Here is a 21,262-nt window from a genome sequence, read left to right on the forward strand (position 1 = left end):
AATGGGAAGGCCTGAGCTCCCCAGCCTCTTGCTTTCTCCCATTGTTCTCATTTCTGCCCCTGATTGACACATGGTTGAAAGAAAAGAAGGGAAAGACTGGTGCCTGTAGCTGAAGTGTGCAGTTTAATGGCCAGAAACCAGACTTGTCACATGTAATCAAATCATCATAGTGTTGGTGACAGAGTTAAGACAGTTGAAAAAACAGTTACTATTCCAACTTCCAAGTTATTGTTGGGGCTGGAATTTCTTTCACCTCCAGAGTTTTTATTTTGGAAAGTCTCCAAAGCACATTTTTAGCCATATTTGAGTAACTGAAACATGAAAGAAATAGTGATTTTTTTTCCAGCCAGATTAAACTAACCAGATGCACTTTAAAAAAATTTTGCATGTACACAGCACCTTTTATTCTATCAGAGAATCATTTTAGTCATCTCTGACCTATATTCACCATAGATTGAAAATACTGTTTAAGAGCCATGGTTGCCCACTGATATACACCAACTTCAGAGAGGAAGCAGAGGATCCCATCGGCCTTTCTAATTCTCCCTCTCTATTCATACCACTGGGAATCAAAGTCAAGTCAATTTAGCAAACATTTACTGAATCCTTTCTGTGTACCAGGAACAAAGTTCAAGAACAGTGGTCAGAAGGCGTAAGTTTCACAAACTTGCAAAGGGAAAATGACATGTAAGGTTCTAACAAAAAAGCTTTAGGACCAGGACCCTACCCGAACGGCTCACCTGACTGCTTCTGACAAAAGGCAGTGCTTCTGGCATCTTTTCTTCCACTAACCACGAGGCAATGAAATGATTTGGGCATTTAGGGGAAAAGCAGTGAAGAAAAAGTAATGACAAGTTGCCTTGAGTCCATGAATTCCTGGGTCACCACCCAGGGATGACCCCAGAGCAACCGTTTGGCAGAATCTTGCTCGGGCAGTGTTTGTCCCCCAGTAACCACTCTGATTCCCTCCACTCACCACATGAGAGCCAGAAAGATCTTTTTAAAATGTAGATAGGATTATGTAACTCTCCAGATTAAAAATCCACAGCAGTTTGCTTTTACACTAACACCTCGCTTCCTACCAGTTCCTGTCCCCCCGCCGTGACTGGTCCTGCACTACCTCTGCCGTCTCCCGCTATACCCCAGCCACAGTGACATCCTGTGAGGATGGGGTTCCTACAACATACCAATTCCTTTCTCCCCTCAGAGCCTTTATGCTTACTGTTCTCTTACCTCGACTATTTCTTCTGGTCTAACTCCCTCCTGTTACTCAGGTCTCAGCTTAAATATCACCTTGTCAGAGGTCTCCTCTGCCATATAAAGTAGGCCCTCCCTTTCCTCTTTGTTCTCTGCCCTGATTTTCTCTTACTTTCTACATAGAACTATCACAAGTTGTAACTAGCTGATTTATTAACTTCTGTTTATTTGATAGACTTGATCAAATAAATTTAATATTTGATAAAAATTTTAAAAATATATTTAAAATAAATAAATAAATAAAAATAACAACTTATTTTTATTTTATGAATAGACCCATAGACTTAAATTCCAAGATGGCAGGAGCCAATATATCTGCTTTTTAAATATCATATTCCTAGCACTCAGGATAGTGGCTGGACACAGCAGACATATAAGAAATAATTGTTGAGTAAATGAATGAATACAATTGCAAATAGTAAATTAAAAAAAAAACATAAGAGGGAACTCTTTTTATTTTATTTTATGATTTTACTACCACGAATACTATTATATTACTGTAAATGTTAGATTTCTATTAGAGGTTTTTCATGTATTCATTTTAACCAGGGCCACCCTGACTGAACTTGAGAGGCTGAGAGAATGGAGCACTAACTTATGGCTACAATTAGAAAGATTCAAGATGACTGTTTTAAAACACAAGGTTTGGCACACATTGCGTTTTGAATATGGGGGAGATTAGCCCTTTCTCATTTAAAGATATTTGTGGTTGGAAGCAGAGTTGCTATTATATATGTAGTATGGTGTTTCTTAAGCAAAATTACAAAAGAACCTTTAAATCAAGCACCAGAACACTGGGAATGAATACCACAATGTATTCCTGGGAGGTTATTGTGAAGCTAGTCCCAGTGGAACACTCTTGTCTCCCTGCCATTTGGCTCTGGCCTGGGATGCCAAACCACGGATTGCCTGGAAACTCAGAAGTACCTGGGTGTTAGTCCCTGCTTTCTCAAACCTGTCCAGGGGCTAAAAGGGAAGATCTCGAGTCTTTAGGCTGTAATCTGCCTAGTTCTTGGAGAAACAAGTCTAAACTAGCAGGAGCCTGGCCACACCATAAAAAGGTGCCTAGAAATGTTTTCCTGCCTAGAGATGTTCTCTGGAGGGTCCAGAGCAGCCCTGGTACTTGCCAGTGGATAAACAGCAGCCTTTCTCCAACCACCTCCTGATCTGCTCAACGCTTAGGACCAGTTTTTCCCTCTGGTTTCCTCAGTGTGTTTGACTTCTCCACTAGGACTATAGCTCTGCTCAGCACCTAGTTTATTTGGATGGGGTTTAGCTTCCTTGGATAATTCTCATCTTTCCATGTCTTCCACTCCCCAGTCCACGACTGCTGCTTGGGAATGGCCTCAACCCAGGTAGCTCACTTGGAATCACGTTGCAGCTACCTCCTCAGGTTATCTCTGCTGGTTGAAATACCCCATTGTCAGGTATGCCACTGGTCCCCAGGCTGCGCCAGTCTCCCCTATTCCTCATTTCCTCTCTAGGTTGGCCTCTGAGGTCCCAGCATCCTTCATCAGTAAAACTGCATAGGGGTGACACTTGTCATCCCTTCAGGGCACAGGGATAACCTTGTTTAAACCCAGGGATCACTTTAGGGAAGCTGTTGGCATAGAGGCGTCTCTAAGGCTTTCTGTCAAATAGAGGGCACCAAGTGGTGTGAAAGTTATAGCTGAGTCACACAATTTTCATGAGTAAAACTAGTGGCTAAAATTAGATGAGCTCTGAGTTCCTTCTCAGGTGAAACATTCCAGAGTCTCAGAAAAAGGCCTCTGGTTCCAAATCCTGTGGATTTCCCACTATACCTTCCTGTCTATAATTTTCTGCTAAAATGCTACTGGTGACCCCTCACTGTCTACAGGGTAATTAACATCTAGCATCAAAGTATCCCAGGCCCTTAACATTCTGGCCCAAATAAATATTCCACTTTACACAGTACAAAACTGGACACCATACCCCTGTGCTCCAGGCATGGGAGCAACTCGCCATTGCTGAGCCCATCACATGTTTGATTGCCAGTGCACTTGTGCTCACATCATGTCCCCTCCCTAGAATGCCCGCCTTCTTATACTTTCCCTGGCAGAAACCAACTCCTCCTCCCCCAAGGTGTCCAGTTCAAATAGCCCCACCCCCCACCTTCACCCTGTGCACCTTCCTTGACCTCCAGTTTAGGAAGACTCAGCATTATGTTTAGCCCCCTGTTACAATGCTCAGCCCATTAAAATTAGAATTTTGACATGTGCCTCTCCTACTAGACTGTGAATATTTGAAGGACAGGGACAGGGCAGCATTTTATTTTATCTTTATAGTATCAAGACCTAGCACAGAGCATAGCATATTATGGGCACTCAGGAAATATCTCTTGAAGTGAAGTGAAAATTGTGCTTATGGGCATATACCTGTCCTTTAGGTTATCAGAGATAACAGTTATGAAGGCAAAATTTGAGCTGAAAAATTAAGCAAGTTCTCTGCTGACACAACGTATCTATAAGATGTGCAGTTAAGGAAAATGAGACTAGGATGAAATAACATTTTTAAAGAAAAGAAGGGTTGAGAAGGGAGAAAAGCTTCAACTCATGTATTTTCCTGTTCACAAAGGAACTTTTAGCCAAGAAGAAAATATTGGTCCAATCTGAGATGTTGTTGGAATTATTTCTTCTCTCCTTTTCCTCTAGTTTTCAGAGAACCAGTGCCCATTTGGAAAAGTAATATAGATGCAAAAGTGAAGAGAGCTACGCAGTGATAGACCTCGACAAGGCCACTGAACGAGGATAGCCATGTGAAGAGAAAAGCATTACATAACGACATGAAAGCAGGACACTTGAGGAATGTCCTAGAGCTAAAACAGCTGCCACCTGGTATTTGGCATTTGTAAAGTATATGGAGAAATAGCCCCTGGAAACCAAAGAGTACAAATTATTTGCAACAACAAGATTCAGAACTCAAGAACATGTTTTCCTCATCTTTCTTTTTTCAAAAGTTAACCTATTAGTATCATTTTCACTTTAGAAAAATGTGAAACCCTAAAATATATATAATTCCAAAAACATTGTCCACAGGTGGGTTTCAAAGAAGTGAGGGGCACCCTTCATTATGCCAGGTTTTCCTAATCAGACTTATGTACTTGAAGATATTTTTCTATTTTTTGATTATCCAGACCTTTCATTTTTACGTGTAAATCATTAATTCCATTCTTAGGGAACATGAAGGAAAGGGTAATATATTGAAATTTAAATCCACCAATTTACTGCTGATAAAATGTCTGTTAGGAAAGGAATTTAAAGTCCTGCAATTTAAAAATGACTGATGGCTTTAATATGTGTGCTTTTCTTATTTCTTTCCCATTCAGCTTACTGAGATGCTGTTATAAAGTTGCTTTATTCTAGAGAGGTTTTTTTCCTTTGTCCACTAAGATCAAGGTGTTTGGTGATGTTTCCTCCACCTAATACGTGCTTATTGTGCACTGACTGTGTACTAGGGGCGGGGCTACAATGCTGAAAGGTGCATTCTGCACTCCAGGAACACCCGGTCTAGCAAGGGAGAGACAAATATGTTGGCACTTAAAATGATATGGATTGAGGGTAAGGTGCATTTAAGCCCTGGGAGCACTATGGAAGAACATAATCCACTGGGATGGGGAGAGGACAGTGGGAAGGATGGGACCCAGGATCTGAGTGAAGAAAAAGTGAGGTATGCCCAGGGAATACTGTCTCTGATGTCCTGTGATCCAGCTCTGCTAAGGAGAGCCCATTTCTTTTTACAATTCATAGAAACAGAAAAAACAAATAAGCAAATTAGTTTAAACCTCACCATATTTTTGAGAACTAGTACTTTACATCTCTCTCAACACCGTGAAGACATCAATAGTAATAACTGTTAAGAGTCTAGCGAAAAGTATAGGGTTAGGACTTCCTGAATCACTTTCTTACATTCTGGCACAAGAGTTATCAAAAGCCATTTTCTTGAGGGATTAGGACTGATGGGGCAAAAAAATTGTAGGGCTGAAGAACCAGCCAGCAGGGTTGGAAGGTTGGTTCCATGGGCAATGAGCAAATAAGTTAATAGTTTGAGGATAAGAGAAACCAGGCTATCCCCAGCTACAAATGTGTAAAGTTATAAACATGAAAAGAGTAAAAGCTAGATTGCCCCTATGTTAGATTGGAACTGGAGCTATCAATGTGATCTCCTAGTACTTAATACAGAGAGACGGAGAGGGGGAGAGAGCGCATAATAGATATAACAACAGGTGTGTGCCTGTCTATTTCCTTGCTCTTTGGGCTTAGAGGGTCTAGAAACAATGAGCACACCTAGCCCAGTGAGCACACCCAATGCCCAGATCTCAGTTTCTATATACTGTTTTCCCACAATGGACCCAGATCTCCTGGAAGATATGGCTAATTTGGGGCTGGGTAGAGAAGGCACAAGATGCATATGGTACATTTTCTTGTGCCAGAAAGTAAGAAAGTACTCAGAAAATGATGAGGATTTGTCAAAAGAACACAAGAGTCAGCTTGAAGGGTCTCCCACTGACCAAATCTGAGATCATTCTGGTATCAAAATAATGATATTAATGGATTATAACCCACTGAATAAAACAGAAATCTAAAAGTACGTATTGATATAAATGAACACAAAAGTAGATGGGGGAAGGGAAAGCTCTTTGTTATGACAGAAAGTTTAGTTAGGAGCAATATATTTACATATTCTTCAAGTATCTTCCCATAAAATATTTATTCATTACAAACAGAAAAAGTGTAACTTCACAGTGGAGATATCTGGCAGACACCACCTTAACCAAGTGGGGTTGGTATGGACATGGTATATCTATTTATGTGTCTTGTGATATTATAAGAATATAGCATTGCTTCTGTGATATTCCTGCCAAAAAATGCACAAACTCAGTTTTGTAATGAGAAAACATCACACACACCTAAATTGAGGAACATTTTACAAAACATACTCTTCAAACCATCACATGACAAAACATAAAGACCAAAGAACTATTCGAGATTGAACCAGAAACATGACAACTAAATGCAACATATCATCCTGTCCAAAAGAAAAAAGAATTTTTTCCCCTATAAAGGATATTAATGAGACATTTGGTGAAAAGTTGAATGGAAACCATGGATTAGAAAGTAATATTGTATCATTGTTAGTTTACTGAATTTGACTGTTATACTGTGGTTATTTTAAGAGTGAACTCAAATCATTATACTGTACACCTGACACGAATATAATGTTACATGTCAATTATATCTCAATAAAGGGAAAAAAGAAGACTGTACTTGTCTTTAAGGATAATCACACTAAAGTATATGAATTGATTCAGAAAAATGTATGCACACATATAAACACATGGGAGGGAGATGGGGAGGGTGAAGGAAGGAGGAGAGGAAGAAAGCAAATGTGGTAAAATGTTAAAAACTGGAAAACCTGGGTGAAAATATATGCGAATTCTTTACTATTCTATTGTTTTTTCTGTAAGTTTAAATTATTTCTATGTTAAAGTTAAAAATAAAGAGTATGGGTTATGGAGTAACTCAAATCCAATTCTGAGTTTCCAGTCTGGTATTTACCATCCGTGAGACTCTAGGGATGTTACTTATTTATTTTCAGCTTTGTCTTTTCATTTGATCACCAATATAGGACTTACTTAGAGGGATGTTGTGAGGATTAAATAATGTACAGATTCAGCACCTGGACGGTGGTGGGCTTATCTGGTAGAGGACCTGATACCTAATTGGTGATGCAATGCATACTTGCTGAGCAAATGAACAAGCTCTGTCTTCCTGCCCCTCCTCCTCCAATAGGAACAAGTAATACCACTTAGAGAAAATTAGTTTCTTCAAATTTTAGCAAAGTAAGGTATGAGATTTCTCTTAACACCTGAATAATATAAAACAAAAAACTTGATTAATAATAATAAATAACATCCTACATTTGGATGTTGCTCTGGAGCTTCCTCAGCACTTCGTAGTCACATCTCATATGACACTGAATGGAACAGGCAGGCATTCAAGTTAAAGTTCAACATTGCGTTAATAATAGTGAATCTCTACAGCGCCTTGGGTTACAACTGTCAAGAAGAGGTCATGCCCTTATTACTTAAATCTCAAACAAGGCTTGCATCAGTTCATGGTTGCAGGGTACAAAATAAGGTACAATTTAATGTCCATCTGGGCATTTATTTCTAAGATGCTGCCACTGCTGACTGTGGTTCACAGTGTATTTGGGACAGTGACAAGGCAGAGAAAGGGACCCAGATTGTCCTGGGAGGTTTCTTCTCTCAGCCAAGATGTGCAATATGAATTTGAAATTACCCAAGAGGGTGTTTCAGAGCTGCCTGCCAATGGGTGGTGTCTTCTAATCTCAAGAGCAGCTGCTGGGCACAGGCATGCGAACACACACACATACACACAGACTCGCTCACAGAGCCTATACCTGCCTCTACTTGTCTGTTCTGGGCAGATGGCTTTCGGTTTTTGCGTCGCCTCATCCTACAGCCCACTTCAGTTAGACCCTTTCTTCTGTGGAGACTGGCAAGCCGTAGGGTGAGGGATTCGGCAAGGTTGCCTGTCTTCAGAGTATGAAGGACACTGCCCGGAGAGGGAAGAGGATTATATTTAGTGTTTGGGCCCAGTCAGTACTGGGCTTCCCACTGCCTCTCCTTTGCAGAACTTTCAGTGGCCTCTGGTTGCAAACTTTCCGTGGCTTTGTAGCCCACAAAACAAAAACTGAAAGAGTGTCCAAAAAGAAAAGAAGAAAACATTGTTGTTGGTCCCTGGATTCCACTATTGGATTTTGGTGGGGATGAGAAGAGAGAACTATCGGGCATAATCAAGCGAAGGTGCCTCCTGCACAGTAAGGTAAGTGTCCCTATCGCTGCTCAGAAGAGGCTTTAGGGGGATGTTTCCACAGTATCCAACATCTAGGAGCAGGATCTTCTGGATATTAAACAAGGGGTTATAGTAAATCTCAGGTACGATTAAGAGCTTACAACAGATGATTGACTTTTAGGCTAATATGAGTAAGAGCCACTTGCAAAATAGAGGAACTGTCTTGAGAGTAGGTAAGTTTTGCTAAACCTGGTAGGTATGAGAGAAGACCAAAATGAAATTCGAAATTGTTATCCTCTAAGAGTAAGAGATATGGTCAAAAAGATAAAAAAGATAGGTTTGGGTAAATGACTTTCCTTGTAACAACTTGCTTTTATAAACTGCTGTGAATGATCAATATATAACTTTGAACCCATCAAAATGTGATGAAAATGGAGAAGTATACTGCATTGGAGAGGAGGAATTCTTTTTTCATGGAAAGACAGAAGAAACCAGCATCTTAACATGGCAACTAGATTGCATTTTTTCCCTTTACTTCTGTTCACATTTTTCGATAAATGGGGGTCAGAGAACAGGAGGATATTTTTTGAGGTAGGGTTTTTAGAAGATCTTGGGAAATACCTATGAACCCAAATACTATGATTGGATATCTATGGGCACATCTCACTGTCAATGGTAAATGATGCAAGGTTGTTGCCAAATGATGCCAGAGAGAGTTCTGCTCACTGTACTTGTCCTATGGGAATATTATTCAATGTTTAGGGTGCCTCCGTAGTTTTGAATATGGGAGCTCCATTCAACAAAGATACATGTTCAGCTAAAATGCTTGTGATATAGTTAGTTATTTGTTTTCTCTCAATGGTAATTGATGATCACATGTCTTTTCAATATCTGTGCAAATCTTGGGAAGATTACAAGAAATGCAATACAAATATTGCTTGGCAACACTTAACCATATTCCACCTGTGTATTAGGTTTGTATAAAGTAGGACATAGGGTAGTGTGCTACTAGAGAGAATTCTTTCAATTTATGAAAATATTCCTCTAGCTATAATTGAAAATGCTTTTTCTATGATGAAACTTACCAATATATCAATCTTCTATCCCTCAAAAACAAATATTCCAAGTAAATATATCTCTACTGTTATCAGTTAACATTATTATGAAACTCCCATTACACTTAATTAAAAATCAGCATAAACACTTTAAGAGCTGTTTGCTATTGAACATTTCTACAGGCAGCAATAATTTTCATGGGCTATTTCCATTTCTTTAAAACAAAGATGCAGAACAATTAAGACAAGTCACTGTGATGAGAATTTTCCAAATAATTTCCCAAAAGAATGTAGGGTTTGGGTTCTTACAATAACCAATGCAAAACTGAACTATCAAAAATCTGGGGCAAATAAAATTACTCTTATTAGCAAAGGTAGTGCAATTTTTTAAACAGTCTAGCTTCTGTCCACATGTAATTGTCTTTTTTTGCCTTAACTGGTATTGAATCAAATAATTTGTTAGCCAAGAACTAGTCTTAGCTAGGTGGCATCGTCACTGGAGATGGAAATACTTTATTGTGTTTTCACACTGATGGTGCATTTGATAGAGCACTATTACAGGAGACTGATATTGCAACTTTCCAAGAGTTGGGCAGGTCCAAGGATGGGAAAAAATAAAAGTAAAGGGTCTTGTAGTCTTTTCATCAGAACAGAGTCCATATTATCATCTTACCCTGAAGCAAAATTTTCATTATGACTGAAATACATGACTCACCTCTCCAATATGTTGCATTAAAAAACATTTAAAGAAAAAAATATTAGTTCCTTTTATTTTTCTTAGAATAGAACTAGTGACCATTAGCATTAAATAAGCATTCATGCTGAGCACAGAACATTATTTGTTTCGTTACAATTAGGGGAAACTTTTTCATAGTAAAGAGCTTAATTTGTTTGTTCATTTGTTCATTCATTCAGCAAATATTTTTAGAGTGCCTACTACGTGTCAGGTCTTACTATGTGCTAGGTTACTGGGGATACAGCAGTGAATAAGGCAAACATGGTTTTTTTATGCCCTGAACATAGGGATCTTCACTGAGGGGCTGATGACTAGTGATCTGAACCCGTATATTATGCATTGCTTACCATGGTAAGTATTTTGTTTCTCACTTCTGATTAAAAGTTTAGGACCAGAAAACTTTCCTCCCTACTTTATACAGGGTTATTTAGTGTCTTCAAGGTATGGAGACAATTCCAGAGACCAATTCAGCATCAAATAACCAGGTTGGTATATACATTTTAGTAGAAATACTTGAGCCTTCTTTGAAGGATGTTGACATTTCTATTCCAAGCTATAGATGTTAAACATAAAAGGTTCACATAACTGATACTGTTTGCTTCTTCAGAATTGGGTCAGACAGGAAGTCTCTAAGGAAGACATCAGAACAAAATCTGCATTATAGCCTCATAGCTATCTGGGGTTCAAATCTGACAGAAGTTCAAGAAATTTCTGTCTAATCTGTTTGACAGAGACAGTATGTCACTGGAGACTACATATGAAAGAACGGCAGTACCGTGTTTCTCACCCTGAGGAGACTTTTTATGGTGGCCTTAATCATAACAACAATGTCATTTTACCCCATGAGGTGTTTACATTGTTAACAGAATTCAATTATCAGTCACTCACTTGATTCTATAGTGACCCTGTGTGATAGAAAAGGCAGGTATTATCTATCCCCTGTTCAGCAGATGGAAAAACCAGGTTTTAGACACCTAAGGGATTAGCACAGCTAATTTTCTCTCTAATGCACAGTCTCATAAGTAATTTCTCAAATGAAAGAACAGTAAACACCTGAGTTTTCAATATGAGTATTCACAGCTCCAAACTCTACTGTCTGAAGATGATAGCAGCCAACTGGAAAGTTTACTGACGGAGGAGAGCTTCAGGCCTTCCCCCAACCCAATTCTCTTCTTGCCTCCATTTCCCTTCTAGGTACTCACCCCACAGTTCTTTCCTCTGGCCCTTGAAAAATCAGTTTAGCTGCTAAAAGAGATGTAAGCCACTGCTTTCTTCTTTTTAGCACAGGAACAGTGTATCAGTATATTTACCTACATGTGAATGCAAATGGAATTTTAAACTGCTGGTTAGTGCCACCAGCCTGGCAACATAAAACACTGTCTCATCAGGTCATACCAATTATCCACCAGTCCAGATCCTGCTTCTGATGGAAACATAAGTCGGCCCTTGAGAGAAGCATTTTATCACACTAAGAGAATATCCCAGGAAAAAATTCTCTACAGGAAAAAACAGTAAACATGGTTAACTGAGAGCTATAGTAAGGTAAGTGGAGCTGAACAGAACAGTCTTAAGTAAATGAAGAAGGTCTTTCCAATGAATTTTGAGAGAGCACACTGATCTGCTGATAGCTAAGCTACTGAAGGTAGCAGTGTGTAAGATACCACACATAACTGTTACTGTCTCTTAACAGCTATGACCCATCAAATACACAAGACTTCATTTCTTTCTTATATATTTCCTGGAATTTATTATATACCTATTTAAGTTTGTTTGGAAACTTTCCCCCTCATGTTAGTAGCTTGGAAAGAATGTCACAGGTCTTCACGGTGGATCTAGGGACAATCTCTTGACTAGGAAAGTAGAATTCAGGGGATGATAGCAACATAGATAAAGCAGAGGCTGATTCTTTGCTTCTCCTTAGAACTGATGCTCCTGGCCGTGAAACAGAAAGAGACAGGGGCAGCTGCCTCTGAGCCATGGTAATAAGCTGCCAGGTTGTAAGTAGGGACACCAACATCTTGGTTTTCAGCTGCTCTGAACATCTTCACATGAAGCTATTTTAAGAACTTTTTGCATTTGATCAGGGAGCATGTGGGGTTAAGCCTTGTGTTTTCCATTTCAGTTTTAGATCCTAAGCAGGTGCAGTTTGTAGTTTAGAATTTAAAATCTTATTATTGTATTTTTCCCCAACCAATTAAAAATAACTTTATATTAGGGTAGAAAAGCCTGTGATTGAGATGGAGACTTGTTCCCGAAATAAGTTAAATGTGTTTAGTACTCGAATTAAAAAGATCACTGACATTTTTCATCCTAATTCTTGTTTGACAAATTTTGTTTAAAATATGAAAGAACAAATAAAATTCATTTGGCTAGAGTTAGAACAATATATAACTATTTGTGCTAAGTCCCATTAATGTAACTCTATATTCTACTTATTATGCTTGTAATATTGCTGACAAGGATACCATGTGTATTAGGAACATTTAGGACTGTCTGACAATATCAAACTGTGATTTACTACTTGAACTTTGACAATTAGAGAAAGGTATCCTATAAGACTCATCCATTTGCTGACGGTTCACAGAATTAAAACAAAAGCAAAAGCAATACAAAGCAAAAATCCTTTCTTTCAAAAATGTTTTAAGCTAAGTATCTGCAAATTCTTCTAAAATTTATATAGATCTTCCCTGGTCTACTGAAAGTTTCTCTAATGGTCTACCATACATTCATGCATCAGAACTAGAACTGCCCATTCTTAGTTTAAAAAATACATTTGTATGGTTCAGGAGCCAAGCAGAGGTGTTGGGATCTGCTGCTTGGATCCAACTCTGGGAACTCTGGGACCATAAAGGATAACCAATTTTCCAGGTGCACCTGGGACCGGGGAGTTCCAAAAATCCAGGAGTTTCAGTGCTAAAACCAGGACAGTGCTGGGAAAACCAGGGTGGTTAGTCACCCTAAATGGAGGAGAACAAACATCTGAAATGACTAAACTACAGATGTTTATTGCTGTAAGGAATGGGGTATAAGAAACTAAGTGCCCTAATCCTCAGTCTGGCACACTGTACACGTGGCAGACTTCTTGCTCAAGGAGCAAATGGGCCAGTGAGATAGGGGTTTGGTCACAGGAATGATCTATTTATAAACTTTCACCCTTCCTAACACAAAAGAATATTTCAAAGCACAATAACAGAGCATCATATTGAAGCTTGGAGAGTTCAAGTTTCCCAGTGGATTTGCCCAGTTCCCCATTGAAAACAACCAAAACCAAGACTTCAAGATTATAGAGATATTCCACTGTATGGGAATGTGGGGCACGAGATGTTTTAGCTCCAGTCTTCAAGTTCCCTGAACTACCAGAGGTCTATTCGTGATTTTATTTGATTTATCTTGGCACTAGCTCTACTTCAGATGACATGTCCTCATATTTCCTCTCCAAACAAGAAGAGTAAAAATGGTTACCTCTGTGGTCTGAATGTGTCCCATCAAATCCATATGTTGAAATCTTAACCCCCAAATGTGGTGGAATTAGAAGGTAAAGATTTTGGGAGATGTTTAAGTCATGAGCCCTCATGAATGCCCTTATAAAAAGAGGCCCTAGAGGACACCCCAGCCCCTTCCACTTTGTGAGAAAATGAGAAGTTGGTGACCTGGAAGAGGACCCTTACCTGACCACCCTGATCTCAAACTTCTAATCCTCAGAACTTTGAGCAATAAATTTCTGCTATTTATAAACTACTCAATCTGTGCCTTAGCTACAGCTAAAACAGTTACCAACTTTTTGAAGGGTGGGTATGGGTAAAGAGGTTACTAAGGACTCTATCTTGGATTTGGGGGGAAGGTCATAATGAAACATATTTGCAGATGTAGACTGCAGTGTCCATCTCTTTCCTCCATGATTCTTGAATTTGATGTTAATACAATTTAACAACTAACTGACACATCGCTAACCTTAAAATGTTAAGCAACAATATTAATAGTGGTTTCATTTGTAATTGCCAAAAACTGGGAACAATACAAATATCCTTCATCTAGTGAATGAATACATTATCCATTATATAGTACATTCATACAATGAATTACTACTCAACAACACTAAGAATACATACAACAATATGGATGAACTTCAGAAGCATTATGCTAAGTAGAAGAACTCAGACCCAAAAAGGTAAATACTGAATGAATCCATTTACATGCCAGTGTGGAAAATGAAAGACTAAAGAGACATAAAACAGATCAGTGGTTGCCAGCAGCTGGTCCTCAGGGGAGGGGCTGACTCAGAAAGGGGTGAGAGAAAACGTTTTGAGGTGATGGAACTGCTCAATGTCTTGACTATAACATGATTGTATGAGTTGTCAAAATTTGCAGAACTGTACGCTATAAAGGGTGAATTTTACTGCAAGTAAATCATACCTTAATAAAATAAATGAAAAAAAGATGTTAGGGATCACCATCTGTGTGGCTTTATATTAAAGCCTTCTACTCAAAACTTCAACCAGCATACTCTTCTTTGATGTTGATGTATTGGAGTTCTTGTAGGTTTTCAGTGCGGGGGGCGGGGGGAAGAAAAAAAGAAATTACAGGGTACTAAAATAAAGGAAAAGGAATCCCTCTAAAATAACTGATATAGCCCACCCTCCTCATTTTACAGATGAAAAATGGAGGCTTGAGAAAGTTTTCCCAAGGTCTCAGAACTAGTCATAGGCAGAGACATATGCGTGTTTTCAAGAGATAGTAAACAACGATCAACCTACAGAAATTCAACTAACTACTCTTGTGTAACACAGGCTGTTAAAATTATACTGTCTAATGAAAAAAATCCATGGAACAAAAAAACAATGTAAAATATTTCAAGTAGCTGCCTTCCAAATGTGTTGAGAAATTGGCCAAAAAATGCTGGCTTCTGACAAATATGCAATTACAAGGGAATATCAGCTGATGTTAGTAGTCAGTAAACGTTATTGTATGTCCTGTATCTGCCAAAACTGACAGTCACTGCTGCCGCCACCACTACCACTACCACCTATACCCAGTATGGAGGGGAATCACAAAAATAAAAGATGACCCAGACCATGTTTGGTAAGGACACAAGTGTATTCATTTGTTTACTTATTTATGTAACAAACAATGCCAAGCACCTTCTTGGGTCCTATAGTCAAACGTTGATCTCAGAATTATAGTAGCATCTAGATAAGAAGCAATACCCAACCACTAGATCAGAGTAAGGGCTGTCTGAATGGAAAACATCATTACCAAACAAAACACCATTTAGAACTAAACCTATAAATAGATGTGTTCATTATCACCATACATAATGCCTAAGAGTGGAGATTTTCCCAGATGTCATCACGGTCCTCATTCCAGCTCTGTGTGATCTTCAAGTTACTTAACGTCTCAAGGCCTTAAGTTTCCTTAATCATAAAATGGAGATACTAACTGTACTTGCCTTGTTGGGTGCACTAAATGAGAAATATAAAGTGTTGAATACAGTTAGTGTCACATAGTAAGTGTTCATAATAGGAGCTATCATCATTATTATTAACACAGAAAACGCACACCATAGTGTTATGCACTATGTTAGTGTTCTAACAAAATTTAGTCTTGAAAATGTGGTATGCCAGGTCCTACTGAGAAATGAATAAATGCTACAAGGACCCAGAAAACACACAGACATGAAACTTTGGATCCCCCGGACCAAATTAAGAAGTCTTCTAGACCAAATCTAGAAACCCAGGGAACTAGCATTTAAATAATGTGTTTTCTTCAGGACCCTAAGAATCACTGCTCTAGACACTACACATGCACAGACTGTATGAATTTAAAATACCAAATTTTGTGCTGTTAGCATTTAAAAAATAAACCCAGAAAGCTGATTATTAAAAGCAAACCATAAATTTCCCTGATCTACATTAAAAAAAAAAACTAGAAATATCCTTTTCCTTTCCCTGAGATTCCCTAGCCATTAGCAAGTAACTCTTTTTTTTTTTTTTCGATTCTCTTGCTCTTTCCTCCCATAAAATTTAAATCATGTATGGAAGTTCCATACTCAAAATGTGATAATTTATGGGCCTATAGCCCAGAAGATACTGAGGAGACAATGAAATTCCTAAATGCGCGCAAATTATTCCAGAATGGGAAATGACTCTTCCTGTGTAGCAGTAATTATTTATGTAACACTACCATGGGAGAATGTTAACAGTACAGTATTAAATTACTCCTTTTAAAATGAGGCACTTCTACAGGGTTTTATTTGTTTTTTCCTAATTTGGAAAGAGCGTTTGTACACACAAAACAAGTTTTACTATCCTATTGTTAAGCAGCTAGGTCAAATTTCAGAAAGACTGTACTGATGCATTAAATAACCGTCAAATGGAAGTGGAAGGAAGGCTCCAGTTCAACCATTACACAGTTGTGGATCCATCACCCTTAAAATAAGCAAAGTGACTAGGAAATTCCACTACCAACAAAGTGCCAAGAGGCAATAATGCCTACTGAAGGCAGAAAAACTTTAGTTTACCTCAAATTCACATGCACTTAGTAATTTTCCCAGATGGTATTATAAAACTGCAATCATGACCTAAATAATCTAGTTATTTTGGCACATAATTTTATTATTATGTTCCTTTCCACATCTGGATAGTTCATTTGTACAAGGAAGGCAATTTCGGTTGAAAAGAGAACTCAAAAGGTCCAGCTAGGTCTAGTGGAACTAATCTGTATATAAACAAGGATTTATTTATTTATTTTTTTGTAACAGTATGGAAGAACATAAGGATTTTCACCTGTACTTGAAGCACTAAAACAGTAGTTCAGTTTCAGCTGGTAGCTACAAATTTACATCTCTTGGCTCTTTCACAAAATTGACAAGGATCTTATGCTTTTAGAGTTAGATCAGATACATGTTAGTGGCAAAATGCCAGTTGCCATTTTAATTGGGCTTCTGCATTTCTACCCTTTGCCCTAGTGACCAGAAAACATTTTTCTTAGAGTTTCCTTTAGCACATTTCTGCTACCTTATTAATTTTCAGTAGTTTTTATTCTTTTTAAGCAGCAAAATAACCTCTGGTATTTAAAATTTTCCAAACATATGAAAACATACTATAGGAATCAGAGTATTGGCTGGGATGAGTGGAACAATCAGACACTACTTGAGTGAATTCAATGGGGTTTAACTTATCTGAAGGATTCCAAAAGAAGCTTTCAGGAAGGAAGGTGAGGAAGGTGAGCAACAGGCAAGGGTGCAAGCTTCTGGATCCTAAAACGCTCACCGGGGAAACACTGTTACAGAAGATGATGCCCACGCATGAAGGCAGATCTCCTTTTTTCAACTAAGAATCATTCTCCAGCTCTCAACAACTCTTTGGGTAAAGAACCAGAGTGGGGTTCATTGGTACAATCTTTCACCACATGGCTCTAGATTCTCCGCCACCATTTTGCTCTATTTCTACCAGAGTCCTTCTTGCTTCAGAAGGCATACACTATCTTGCATAATCCTGAGATTGATAAATCTGGCCAGACGGGAGGGTTGTTGGAACAGATACAGATTAGCCAACATGCAAAATGGGTGCAGGCTGGCCTATAGGAAGACTGAGCTTCCACAAAGTCTGACATCATCATCTGCTAGTATACGTCCCTGGGGGTGTTCTACAGTCTGGAAGCCTGGACTTCTGCTTGTAATAGTATCCTGATTGTACAACTTGTTTCTGTGTCCTTTAGATGAGTCCACCTCTTTTGATTTGCTGAAGTGGTATCTAGTTCTGACTGTTCCATCAATCCCAGCCTTCCCCTGATAGTAATTTCATATTTTCTGCATATCATATGTATAGCACACATGGATATTTATCTAATCAAAACCCATAGGAGGTATATTCTAACTGCCTTGGTTTTTTATATTCTAGACTCCCAAGCACAACTCTATCTAAACCAGTAAAATGCATTTGATGGCAAGAAGCTATGTAAAATAAATGACTTCCAAGATGGTTTTAAGAAACAGTGAGAAGAGGAAGCTCATTGATAAACAGGGTTTTGTTTGGTGGAAGGAGAGATTACAAGGCATTTTCAGAAGCTTAATTACATCCCAGAAGGTTGAAAACCTGAGTCTGAGGTATGCCATGTGGACAAGGGAGAGTGAGAACAGTAGTAAGTATGGGCTTACTGAAAAGGGAACTAATCTTTTGAAACATCTCCTGGGATTCCATCACCTCGACCTTGCACTTGTTTTTCATTTCTGCTTTCCAAACTGACTTTGTGTAAGGATTAATGACCTTCCCTCAGCCCATTAACTGAGACTGTCATTAATCTCCAGGAAATACTTGTCAGTACTGCTTCAAGGGTATATGAGAAATGCTGTGTTTTAGGTTAAAAATGGTTAATCTTACAGCCCTTTAACTACTCTTTTCAATGATTACAGTCTTCCTGGAATTCCCTTTGCCCCAGAATTAGTTAACATTTTAGTCACAGTATTACATGTAAGCTATGAAGTTCTCTGATTGAAATTGCAATTGATCCAAAAGAAATGCCTTCCTTGAGTGTAAACTGAGTTTTAAAAAAGCATGTGTCAAAGGATATTACTAGGCTAAATTCCTATAATACGTACGTGTTTCATGTACTTGGAAGCTGAATGTTGCTTCCCAAAAATCAGTATTATTGGTCAGTTTCAATTATAGGCTATTTCAATTTTGATCTTTGGTAGGCGAATACATTATTTGCTAACTCAGCTTTGTAAAAAGGCTAGAAAAACTGGTGTAGGCATAAATAGTTGTATACTTTTCGAGGAGTGTTTATGAGACTTAAACACTTCTTGTTAGGTGTTCATGTGAACACTGCTGAGACAAGGCTAAAAGAGCAATAGCTAGAGCCCACTAAGAGTAGAAGAAATAACTTGTAAATGAAGTTTATTATAAATGTAAATTGTATCATGAGAAGACAGATAAAGGCAGATATTTTAATAAAAAAATTAGAATGAAAGCACTCTCAAATAAATAAACAAAATCTTTAGAAGAAAAAGTACAGGTAAGGTTCTGACTGTTACAGAGAGAAGTGACTATAAAGTCACTTTATAGGGAAGGGAAGAAACAAGGATGGCAACCCCTGGGCAATGAACGAGCTGTGCTAAAAATGGTGGTACTCAGCTGGCCAGTCTCTGAGGTAAGGGAAAATAACAGAGGGGACTGTTTTCATCCCCACTTTTCCTGAATTTCTCTTCTATTTGAAGAGAGCTAACAAGCTGAGGGCATTGGCATAAATCACCAAAGCAACAGGGCCAAATTCACTGCTACTACTGCAAAATGGTAAGAGAACCTCAACCCTAATATTTGGATTCCTGGGCTTTGCAAAAGCAAGCCTTAGTCAGCCAGCTCTGCCCTGGATTCTTCTCTGCCTTGGTCACTGTCCTCTGGGTCTTGCTAAGACAGGCCTGTGCTCCAAACCATTGTTCTTTAAACAAAGTTATAAACTGCTAACAGTTTTGTTTAAATGTTTGTAAAATGGTAACCACATTGCTACATCTCTCTGGAGTGTCTCAAACAAAATGTGGTTCAAATTTTTTGTTTCAAAAAAAAAAAAAAGAATCTAAGAATTCTTTAATAAACAAAGACAACCAATGTAGTTAATAGGCTTTGTGTGACCACAGCTATGTCATCTTGGTCTTCTGTTTCTTGCTTCAGGCAGAGGTTAGAGTGAGCCATTCAGTGGAGGGGCATCCAACCAGTCCATCTGAATGCTCTGCCTGAACAAGTTTCTATGCAGTCCCCACCCTGCAACTTGGCGTGACTGATGGTGGCGCAGGTAGAGAGAGCTACCTTCACTCCAGGCTGCTCTCTCCAGCCCGAACACACATAGACAGCACTTATCTTCATTTCAGGGAAACGAGAAGCCACCTCTCCTCAGAGGATGTTTAGGAGCTCAAATTTGGTGACCTGGTCTCTGGATCTACAAGCAAATAAGGGGTGAAAATGGACAATTCTACTAACTGAAAACCTCTGCATTAATGCAGCTGATTAAACAACCTACTGGGAATCTTGGCAGATCTGTCTGTGCTCCACAGGGGTTGATGTTTATATAAAGATAAGCTCTTCTACTGATAATATCTCCAACACTCAGGATATAAAAACTCTTTTCTTTAGGGTAGAAGAAACAGATTCATCTTAATATAATAATTTATTTGAACAAACATGCTTATTATAAAGCTAGTCAGGCCAAACCCTAATGTTTTCCTGTTTATATTTCCCAGGGGGAAGTCTGTAATAGCCCCTGGAAGAGACCACTCTAGGGCTTCTAACAGAGTCCATGCCAGCAGCCAACATGCACCTTCCTATCCTTCACTATACAGGCTTCCTTTTTGCTCTATACTCACAATGATTGCTGTTACCTGCCCAATCAGTGCTTCCAATTTTCAAAGGAAGATTTGAGTAACAAACCCTTAAAGACTCACAGTCAGGGACGCATGCTTAAGCAGATTTTGCAAAAATTAAAATGGCTATCATGTCACTGGTTTTGTTCCAAGCTAATACCTGCGTAGCAGTCCCCAAAGGAGCAGGAGCAGCCTGCAGAATGGAGCTGTTCTGCTCAGGACTGAGAGTACCACATGTGTTTTCTGGCCAGCTCTTGCCATTCCTACTGCTCTTGCTGCCATTCTGAGCTGTTGCCTTCTTCACTATCTGAGGGGGCCACTCTTAAAGGGCCACTCACTCTGCTTATGTTGTGAGATTCTCATCACCAGTTTCCTCTTAGAGGCTCCTGGCCTGGGTGCCTGGGTGGCTCAGTTGGTTAAGCACCTGACTCTTGATTTTGGTTCAAGTCATGATCTCAGGGTCATGAGATCAAGCCCTGCATCAGATTCCGTGCTCAAGGAAGATTTTGCTTGGGATTCTCTTTTTCCCTCTCCCTCTGCCCCTCCCCCCACCCAAATAAATAAAATCTTAAAAAAAAAAAAAAAAAGACTGCTGGCCCAGGATCACAGAGTACACGGGACTGTATAAAAACTGGGGAAGGTATTTCATAAAGTCTAAATCTATGCACCCCTGTTCAGTTGGTTGGCTCCATTTTTATAGCATGTAGCATCCCACCCATCAACCACCATACATTTTCCTCCTCCACGGGCACCTGCACAGCCATGAGCAGAAGGCATTACATTGCTTTTTCCTCTGAACTACCTTTGCCAATCTGTTCTGCTCTGGCAGAACTGGGAGGTAGATGGAAAGGCTATTTTTCATGAGAGGGCTTAGCAATATTCCCCAAAGAAAGTATTTCTCCTACATACTCAAAGCATTATAAAACATTTTAAAGATTTATTTGAGAGAGAGAGAGAGAGAGAGAGAGAATGGGGGGGAAGGAAGGTGCAGAGGGATAAGCAGACTCCCCACTTAGCACAGAGCCTG

General features: G+C 39.0%; 2 protein-coding genes across 21 annotated transcripts in view; one reads left to right on the top strand and one right to left on the bottom strand.

Moving 5' to 3' along the window:
* Window positions 1–21,262, bottom strand: part of CMSS1 (cms1 ribosomal small subunit homolog) — a 382,651-nt gene that overhangs the window by 77,202 nt on the left and 284,187 nt on the right. The window contains exon 1 of one of the 7 annotated variants that reach the window (XM_057306734.1): window positions 7,699–7,770. The exons of 5 other annotated variants lie outside the window; for them this stretch is intronic. In XM_057306734.1, the coding sequence (XP_057162717.1) occupies window positions 7,699–7,753 (55 nt within the window). In that variant the 5' untranslated portion in view covers window positions 7,754–7,770. Of the gene's footprint in view, window positions 1–740; window positions 1,384–7,698; window positions 7,771–21,262 lie in introns of those variants that run through there. One more of the 7 variants, XM_057306733.1, reaches the window with a different exon arrangement.
* Window positions 7,656–21,262, top strand: part of FILIP1L (filamin A interacting protein 1 like) — a 291,835-nt gene continuing 278,228 nt past the window's right edge. For 7 of the 14 annotated variants that reach the window (XM_048215270.2, XM_057306725.1, XM_044381459.3 and 4 more), the window contains exons 1-2: window positions 8,015–8,123; window positions 10,172–10,235. The gene's annotated coding sequence lies outside the window, so the exon portion shown is untranslated. Of the gene's footprint in view, window positions 8,124–10,171; window positions 10,236–11,293; window positions 11,427–21,262 lie in introns of all 14 variants that reach the window. The other 7 variants (XM_044381446.3, XM_057306729.1, XM_048215279.2 and 4 more) reach the window with 6 other exon arrangements.

Source organism: Ursus arctos, unplaced genomic scaffold (genome assembly GCF_023065955.2).
Source record: "Ursus arctos isolate Adak ecotype North America unplaced genomic scaffold, UrsArc2.0 scaffold_4, whole genome shotgun sequence".
Taxonomy (NCBI): domain Eukaryota; kingdom Metazoa; phylum Chordata; class Mammalia; order Carnivora; family Ursidae; genus Ursus; species Ursus arctos.